At 40.0% G+C, this 9,687-nt stretch overlaps 1 protein-coding gene across 2 annotated transcripts in view; it reads left to right on the forward strand.

Moving 5' to 3' along the window:
* The window catches only part of LOC134340410 (signal transducer and activator of transcription 5B-like), a 156,956-nt gene extending 147,949 nt beyond the window's left edge, over window positions 1–9,007 (forward strand). For both annotated transcript variants that reach the window (XM_063037613.1, XM_063037612.1), the window contains 3 exons: window positions 1,205–1,297; window positions 2,639–2,722; window positions 6,906–9,007. In XM_063037613.1, the coding sequence (XP_062893683.1) occupies window positions 1,205–1,297; window positions 2,639–2,722; window positions 6,906–6,996 (268 nt within the window). In that variant the 3' untranslated portion in view covers window positions 6,997–9,007. The remainder of the gene's footprint in view (window positions 1–1,204; window positions 1,298–2,638; window positions 2,723–6,905) is intronic.
* The last annotated feature ends 680 nt before the right edge of the window (window positions 9,008–9,687 follow it).

Below are 9,687 nucleotides of genomic sequence, written 5' to 3' on the forward strand. Positions count from 1 at the left end.
AAAATATGTTGTATATCTTAATTTCTAAGTCATGTCTCTGTGTACTGAGAGAAGCATGACTGAGCTAAGCTAAGCCTTGATGTCATTCGCAATCCAGCCTCATAATATTTAACCTACCCTTAAACAGTTTCAGAAGAGAGAGTGTAAAATGTAATAAATGGAAATGCATGTTATGACCTCATGTTTGTTTTCCCTCTGACTCATTCTGGGTGGTCTGCTAATAAGAGCCAAAATCAGGAAAGCTCTGTTGCGACAGATTTGTCTGCCTGGAAATTCAATTTCACAATATTTTGTCAATTAAAATCTCTCTTGTACTCTTTTTCCCAGCAACTACTTCTAAGTTCTGTGTCAATTTGAGCCACTTGGATCAACTTGACTGTTCTGTATCCCAGATGACTCCATTGCAGTCTTACTTCCCTGAGGCTAGTTCTGTCCCAGTGCCACAGAGAATGAAGCAAATTCCTGAACAGTGCTCTATTTAAAGCTTTGCAAGACTTGGATCACTTGGGGATGCCAAACATTGATCAGTTCTGAGAAACAGTGGTCTTACCAAGCTGGTATGCCTGCAAAGTGACTGAAATGCTTACAATACTTCTCAAACAGTTCCCCACAGCAAAAAGAGCTCCAACAACCCTCGATCTCCAAAAGGACCCTTGCCCAGCTTCCACCTTGTGATTCCCTAGTTGTATTTCCCCTGCCCTCCCCCAACAACCTAACCAAGGTCTATGCAGCATTTTTTGCCAGTAACTTGTTGCAAAGTACCTTTTTTTGTTCCAATCTAGGTGCATTAGAATTTCTAGGTGACAAATATGCAGTTGCCTTAAATGTAGATTTGCACAGAGAAATTTTGCACTTGTGCAGTTTTGTCAATATTGCTGCCAGCTGTTACTCCAAATTCAACTTCGAGAGTGAACAGATTGCAGTGGTATCACTTTTGGTGGAAACAATATAAATGGTATGTATGTGAGAGATGATATAATGCCTTTTAATCTATCTTTGAAGGCCTCCCTGGGCATTTTGCAGCCTGTGTATTGCTTTTGAAGTGCAATTGTTGTAGTGTAGGAAAGTGACTGGTATGTGTACAAATAATATTTGATCTTTCATGACATTTCAGCAAAGTATACTTAACAGCTGCCTTTGGTTGTAAATTAACTGCATTATTTAAAAATTCTATTTAAAATCTAATTGTCTTATTTTCTAATAGGGGAGACACTCCAGTTGCCCCTCCCATTCCACTGTCTCCTGATATAATGATTGCCATGAACCAGGATGAAGATTTTCCAAATACAATTCAAGGGTCAGTTTGCTTTCTAAAATGTTGACTTTGATTGGTGACCTTAATTACAACAAAGAATCCTATATTGTGTTATGGAGTTTGTAATTTTAACTCAGATGTCAGTGTAACAAATTCAACTGGATGCTCTGATTCAATCCTGCATGAAATTCTCTGATTCCAATGTGAGTTTGGGAGTAAGGCTACTCTACAGCACTCCTGAAAACTAAAACTTGGCATCTTCATGGCCCGGTCCCATTCCCACTTACCTGTTTCTGTGGTGGCCTGGGATTTACATCCGCATTGCTGCCAAGCTTTTTGAGTCAGGTGCCTACAGCTCTAGGTTCTTAACTGTGCAGAAGACCTAAGTTTAATTGGGCTTTGAGCCTGTTTTAACTGGAATCAGGGTTAATACCACTGGCATATGTTGTTAAATTTGCTGTTTTGCAATAGCAAAACTATCAAGTTTGAATTTATTGTCATCTGACTATACAGCAAAACAGAACAAAAATATAGCAAAAAAAAAATAGAGAGGTAGTGTTCATGGGTTGGTTCATTGTCCGTTCAGAAATCAAATGACAGAGGAAGTGCCGTGCTGATTTGTACTGGTGTGCTGTGAAAGAATTTAAAAGTATCAGGTTTTCTAGTGGCGTCATGCAGATCCTTTTATGCCAGGCCCTCCAAGTCATTAAATAAAACATAATTTCTTACTGAAATCAGCTTCATAATGTTCTGTGCAGTGACCTCATGCTCCAAACCTTGCGCCTCTGTCCCTTCTCTCAGTGCTCTTTGAATCTCGTTGTTTCAGTAATCATTACATTAAAGCTTTTTACTTCACTTCCATTGACCTTGTAAATTTTATACAACTTTTTTATTTTAAAACATATTTTATTCATTAAAATATTCTTAAGTATGTAATACTGAACATATACTGTCATGTTATTCCCATTACAATTGCATGTCATTAGTTATCATACATTTGCAGCCCCAAAGTAAATAGTTCTAACATAGATGTCCATTAATTAATGTGCAGTGGGAGAAGGGTCTGAAATTGTTACCCCTTATAGTCTGTAATGCCCTTATAGTGGTGGGCGATCATGCACATTGGAAAGAGTTCAGAATATCATAAACAATGCAGATTGATTTCTGTGTTACTCTCATTAATATGCCTATGACATTCTTAAAGTTGCCCCCCGATATTCTCATCTTACACTGCTAGCATATACTGTTCAGACTGTTCAAGATTAAACCAGGGTTTAAACTTTCTCTTTTTAAAGCTCTGCATTCATATTTTGGGATTGTAGTGTTCATATGCATCTGGTATACTTATGACATTGCCTGACTAATAATTTTGTTCCTTTGAAGAAGTCATCTTATTAATCCATTTCAAAGTGGAAGTAACATGGAGGTGAACAACTATTATGAAGGAGATCATCAGTTTGTAAGAGGGTAAGCAAGATAAATGTGTTTAGATCCTTTTGCAGGGGTTAAGATTTTTAAAAATCTCTTCTCTATCCATAGAAACCATAGAAACTACAGCACAGAAACAGGCCTTTTGGCCCTTCTTGGCTGTGCCGAACCATTTTCTGCCTAGTCCCACTGACCTGCACACGGACCATATCCCTCCATACACCTCCCATCCACGTATCTGTCCAATTTATTCTTAAATGTTAAAAAAGAACCCGCATTTACCACCTCATCTGGCAGCTCATTCCATACTCCCACCACTCTCTGTGTGAAGAAGCCCCCCTAATGTTCCCTTTAAACTTTTCCCCCATCACCCTAAACCCATGTCCTCTGTTTTTTTTCTCCCCTTGCCTCAGTGGAAAAAGCCTGCTTGCATTCACTCTATCTATACCCATCATTATTTTATACACCTCTATCAAATCTCCCCTCATTCTTCTACGCTCCAGGGAATAAAGTCCCAACCTATTCAACCTTTCTCTGTAACTGAGTTTCTCAAGTTCCGGCAACATCCTTGTAAACCTTCTCTGCACTCTTTCAACCTTATTTATATCCTTCCTGTAATTTGGTGACCAAAACTGAACACAATACTCCAGATTCGGCCTCACCAATGCCTTATACAACCTCATCATAACATTCCAGCTCTTATACTCAATACTTTGATTAATAAAGGCCAATGTACCAAAAGCTCTCTTTACGACCCTATCTACCTGTGACGCCACTTTTAGGGAATTTTGTATCTGTATTCCCAGATCCCTCTGTTCCACTGCACTCCTCAGTGCCTTACCATTAACCCTGTATGTTCTACGTTGGTTTGTCCTTCCAACGTGCAATACCTCACACTTGTCAGTATTAAACTCCATCTGCCATTTTTCAGCCCATTTTTCCAGCTGGTCCAAGTCCCTCTGCAGGCTCTGAAAACCTTCCTCACTGTCTACTACACCTCCAATCTTTGTATCATCAGCAAACTTGCTGATCCAATTTACCACATTATCATCCAGATCATTGATATAGATGACAAATAACAATGGACACAGCACTGATCCCTGTGGCACACCACTAGTCACAGGCCTCCACTCAGAGAAGCAATTCTCTACCACCACTCTCTGGCTTCTTCCATCGAGCCAATGTCTAATCCAATTTACCACCTCTCCATGTATACCTAGCGACTGAATTTTCCTAACTAACCTCCCATGCGGGACCTTGTCAAAGGCCTTACTGAAGTCCATGTAGACAATATCCACTGCCTTCCCTTCATCCACTTTCCTGGTAACCTCCTGGAAAAACTCCAGTAGATTGGTCAAACATGACCTACCATGCACAAAGCCATGTTGACTCTCCCTAATAAGTCCCAGTCTATCCAAATGCTTGTAGATTCTGTCTCTTAGTACTCCCTCCAATAACTTACCTACTACCGACATTAAACTTACTGGCCTATAATTTCCCGGATTACTTTTCGATCCTTTTTTAAACAACAGAACAAAATGAGCCACTCTCCAATCCTCCGGCACCTCACCTATAGACAGCGACATTTTAAATATTTCTGTCAGGGCCCCTGCAATTTCAACACTAGTCTCCTTCAAGGTCCGAGGGAACACTCTGTCAGGTCCCGGGGATTTATCCACTTTAATTTTCCTCAAGACAGCAAGGACCTCCTCCTTTTCGATTGTACAGTTTCCATGATCTCACTACTTGTTTCCCTTAATTCCATAGACTTCATGCCAGTTTCCTTAGTAAACACAGACCCAAAAAACCTGTTTAAGATCTCCCCCATTTCCTTTGGGTCCGCACATAGCCGACCACTCTGATCTTCAAGAGGACCAATTTTATCCCTTACAATCCTTTTGCTCTTAATATACCTGTAAAAGCTCTTTGGATTATCCTTCACTTTGACTGCCAAGGCAACCTCATGTCTTCTTTTAGCCCTCCTGATTTCTTTCTTAGGTATTTTCTTGCACTTCTTATACTCCTCAAGCACCTTATTTACTCCCTGCTTCCTATACACGTCATACAACTCCCTCTTCTTCTTTATCAGAGTTGCAATATCCCTTGAGAACCAAAGTTCCTTATTCCTATTCACCTTGCCTTTAATCCTGACAGAAACATACAAATTCTGCACTCTCAAAATTTCTGCTTTGAAGGCTTCCCACCTACCGATCACATCCATGCCAGAGAACAACCTGTCCGAATCCACGCTTTTTAGATCCTTTCTCATTTCTTCAAATTTGGCCTTCTTCCAGTTAAGAACCTCAACCCTAGGACCAGATCTATCCTTGTCCATGATCAAGTTGAAACTAATGGTGTTATGATCACTGGAACCAAAGTGCTCCCCTACACAGACTTGCGTCAGTTGTCCTAACTCGTTTCCTAACAGGAGATCCAATATTGCATCCCCTCTAGTTGGTCCCTCTATATATTGATTTAGAAAACTTTCCTGAACACATTTTACAAACTCTAAACCATCTAGACCCCTAACAGTATGGGAGACCCAATCAATATATGGAAAATTAAAATCCCCTACCACCACAACTTTATGTTTCCTGCAGTTGCCTGCTATCTCTCTGCAGATTTGCTCTTCCAATTCTCGTTGACTATTGGGTGGTCTGTAATACAATCCCACTAATGTGGCCATACCTTTTCTGTTTCTCAGCTTCACCCATAAGGACTCAGTAGACAAGCCGTCTAATCTGTCCTGCCTGAGCACTGCTGTAATATTTTCCCTAACAAGCAATGCTACTCCCCCACCTTTCATTCCTCTGCCTCGATCACATCTGAAACATCGGAACCCTGGAATATTAAGCTGCCAGTCCTGCCCCTCCTGTAGCCAAGTTTCACTAATTGCTACAACATCATAATTCTACGTGTCAATCCACGCCCTCAACTCATCCGCCTTCCCCGCAATACTCCTAGCATTGAAATATATACACCTCAGAAGATTTTTACCACCACTCACAACCTTTCTATTAGTGGATTTGCTTGAACTTTTAACATCATTTATTTTCACCCCAGCCACACTGTCAACTCTGGTACTGTGGTTCCCATCCCCCTGCAAATCTAGTTTAAAGCCCCCCCAATAACATTAACAAACCTCCCTGAAAGGATATTGGTCTCCCTGTAGTTCAAGTGTAACCCGTCTCTCTTGTACAGGTCCCACCTGCCCCAGAAGAGTTCCCAATGATCCTGAAATCTGAAACTCTGCCCCCTACACCAGTTCCCCAGCCATGTGTTCATCTGCCAGAGCATCCTATTCCTACCCTCACTGGCATGTGGCACAGGTAGCAATCCTGAGATTACCACCCTCGAGGTCCTGCTTTTTAACTTCCTACCAAGCTCTCTATACTCACTCTCCAGGACCTCCTCACTCTTCCTTGCTATGTCATTAGTACCGATGTGTACAACGACATCTGGCTGATCACCCTCCCACTTCAGAATGTCATGCAATCGATCAGAGACATCCCTGACCCTGGCACCAGGGAGGCAACAAACCATCCGGGAGTCTCTGTCACAACCACAGAACCTCCCATCTGTACCTCTAACTATCGAGTCCCCTATCACTACCGCTCTCCTCTTTTTCCCCCCTCCCTTCTGCACTGCAGAGCCAGACTCAGTGCCAGAGATCCGGCTACTGCAGCTTGTCCCAGGTAAGTCATCCCCCCCCCCCAAACAGTATCCAAAGCGGTACACTTGTTGAGGGGAATGGCCACAGGGGAACCCTGCTCTGCCTGCCCTTTCCCCTTCCCTCGCCTATCCTTCCAAACTCTAAATAGGTTTCTGTCTAAAATGTACGATTCCTGTTCAAAAGAATGAATGGACTGAAAGTTCTTTATTCACATGTCTATTGTCTACAACTGTGGTTTAAAACTCATCAGAATGCAATGTTCTTTCACTCATGCACATTGGAAGGAGTTCAGAATGCCATCAAAAATGCATTCTCTGTTACTATGTAGTGCCAATCAAATATCCATACCTGCTGTATGTGAGGCTCTCACTGTGTCTTGGAATTCAGTGCACTTAATTATGATTAAACAAACTTTAACTTAGTAAAATAAAAGTAGGATTATTCATTGAATTCAACAGTAAATAAGAAGTAATGGTTCTGGACATCTGTAACTGGAAATGATGTTTACTTCAAAAACAATGTCACATCCTGTTTTTGTTCTCTTTTCAGTGCCGAAAACCTTCCTACACCTTCTGATTTGGAACTGAGTGCACTTCTGAACATAAACCCGATGGATATTGTAAATACATCTGAGTTTTGAGATGTCAGTGAGTTTAGGAACAAGCGCTGTCGAGTACAAATTATACAGGAGCCTTCTTGTTTAAAGGAAGGCTAATTATGTCAGTGATTTGAGCTTCAAATTAAGATTTCTGTTGAGTCCATAATGCATTTTCCTGTACAAATTAGAGATTCACTGTTAAGTGCATTTTAGCCAGCAGTTAATAAGCCATTTGATAAATCTCTCATTGGTGATCCCCCTGTGACCAGGCACACTCCGAATATTAACTGCATTGCTTTGGGGAGACACCAGTGGAGGGCAGGTACTCGTGTTCAAATCTGTGGCTGGAACAACACTGCTGGCAAGTTTGGGCACCTTGTGTCTTTTAAATGGAAAGAAACTTACCATAAAGTTACTTAGCATGGAAAATTTAGTACACCTAAATCTGCTTACGGCAACGTTTTCATAAATCATTTAATAAAATATTGGATGAGTTTAGGTCAGAATAAAGTTCACTCTTGTTTCCAATAGTTTGTAATGATGAGTTAATACAACGTGCTCAGAAAAGTGTGAAATGTGTTGTTTCCTTGCTATGAGTTTAACAAGATGTATTGATTTTTATTTTCAGCTAATGTAGTCAGGTTGATGTGCTGTTTTATAGCATCTATTAAGCCCAGCAGAATATCCTACTCCAGTGTCTCATTCGTTTATGTAGCTAACAAATACATCATGTAGGTAACACAAAGTGAGAATTTTACTTCTTGAATGAAAATGATCACAATTCAAATTAATTGAAGTACTAGAAATATAAACTATACTAAATCAATATCTTGCATCTGGAACAGTCGTTATCTATTGGCAAACCCATATGGCACAAAGAAGCTTTATCTTCAAATTAATTAGGTAAAGGACATCATAGCATGCTTATGATTAATTGATAATAAACATACAATTAATTCACAATAAGTTTGGATAGTTAACGAGGAGAAAGATAAAATTGATGGAGCAAAGAAAAATGTTTTTATACAAGACTACTGTTCTACGGTGGCAATAGCAATAGTCTTTTTAATAAGTAGTGTTCGTGATTTTGGTGTGTGCAGGATACAAGTACCAGTGGTTGTCCAGGAGAACTATTTGTGATGTGGAGGAACGATTGAGAATGACAATGTGCTAAATCAAATTTTTAATTGACTTGTGTGAGGTTACTATGTAATCTACTTTTGCTTTGCACATTATTCAGCAAATAAAAATAAAACTTACAACTTTTGATAGGAATCAGTGATATAGATAATATTTTAAAATGCCACTTTGGGGCAAGAACACTTACATTGAAGCACATTGCAGGAATTTTTTTGCCATTGCAAACTATAAACCTTGTACGGAGGTTAAATAGTTTATTTCGAGTTAACTTGGTTTGTACACAAATTAAGAATATAATGAAGCAAAGATATTACATTTCTAGCTCCTCCTGTTTTCCACAATAAACTTTACCCTATCATGAAGTCTATCTAGCTTTCTAATCTTGTGAGGAGTTGTTCTGTATAAATAATCATTGATTCCAACAGGTACATGTTCATTTTCACTTTTCCACTGTTCAGCCCTAACTTGCAGCATTCCCTTGTCTCTCTTTTCTAAGTTATTTCAGACTATAGGTTTTCTAAGAAATCTGCCGGTCACTAGTTCAGCTTGTGGTATTACAACGCTTTATAGGCCATTGCTTCACAATGGCTGCCTGAAACGATGTTGTCCATAGATGTAGTTATATGATGTGGTGTCAGTTTTTGTAATCCACTGTACATACTATGTTATCATACTCCCAAATATATTGGAATCTCCTGGGGGCTTTATCCTATAGTATAGGGTATTTTTCCACTTCAAACATTGATGTATTTAGATAGTGTTCTGCATTGGTCAAAAGCATACTATTTTATTTCTCCATTTGTACTTACCATTTAGCAGAAAATATATTCTTACAAAGTGACTGCTGAAAACTTTTCCAGCTTGTAAGAAAAAAATAAGAATAAAACTCCTAGATTCTGGAGAGTGTGACGTGTTTCATTTTATTGTTTACTCGGATCATATTGAAGAAAAATACCGTCTCTCTATTTTCCACCTTGCTCTCCCTTTAAAAGTGCTGATTTTACCTTTCTGCAGTATAGGTCAACCTGCCCAAATGGCCATTGGGCAGAGAAATGAACGTCTTTCAATAATACCCGAGGACCACCTCACAGCAAGTGAGCTGTCCATTAGTGAGCAGTGAATTCCCACAAATAAACAATGTGGTAATGAATAGGTAACACACACAAAATGCTGGAGGAACACAGCCAGTCAGGCAGCATCTTTGGAAATGAATAAATAGTCGAAGTTTCAGGCTGAAACCCTTCATCAGGACTGGAAAGGATTGGGGAAGACACCAGAATAAAAAGGTGGGGGGAGGGGAAGGAGGATAACTCGAAGGTGATTGGTGAATCACACACAAGAGAAAACCTGCAGATGCTGGAAATTTAAGCAACACACAAAGTGCTGGAGGAACTCAGCAGGCCAGGCAGCTTCAGTGGAAAAGAGTAAACAGTTGACGTTTCAGGCCGAAATCCTTCATCAGGTCTGGAGAAAAAACGGTGAGACATCAGAGTAAGAAGGTGGGGGGAGGAGAGGAATAAACACAAGGTGATAGGTGAAACTGGGAGTGGGAAGTTGATTGGTGAAAGAGATAAAAGGGCTGGCAAAGGAGGA

The sequence above is a fragment of the Mobula hypostoma genome, chromosome X1, assembly GCF_963921235.1.
Source record: "Mobula hypostoma chromosome X1, sMobHyp1.1, whole genome shotgun sequence".
In the NCBI taxonomy this organism is placed as follows: domain Eukaryota; kingdom Metazoa; phylum Chordata; class Chondrichthyes; order Myliobatiformes; family Myliobatidae; genus Mobula; species Mobula hypostoma.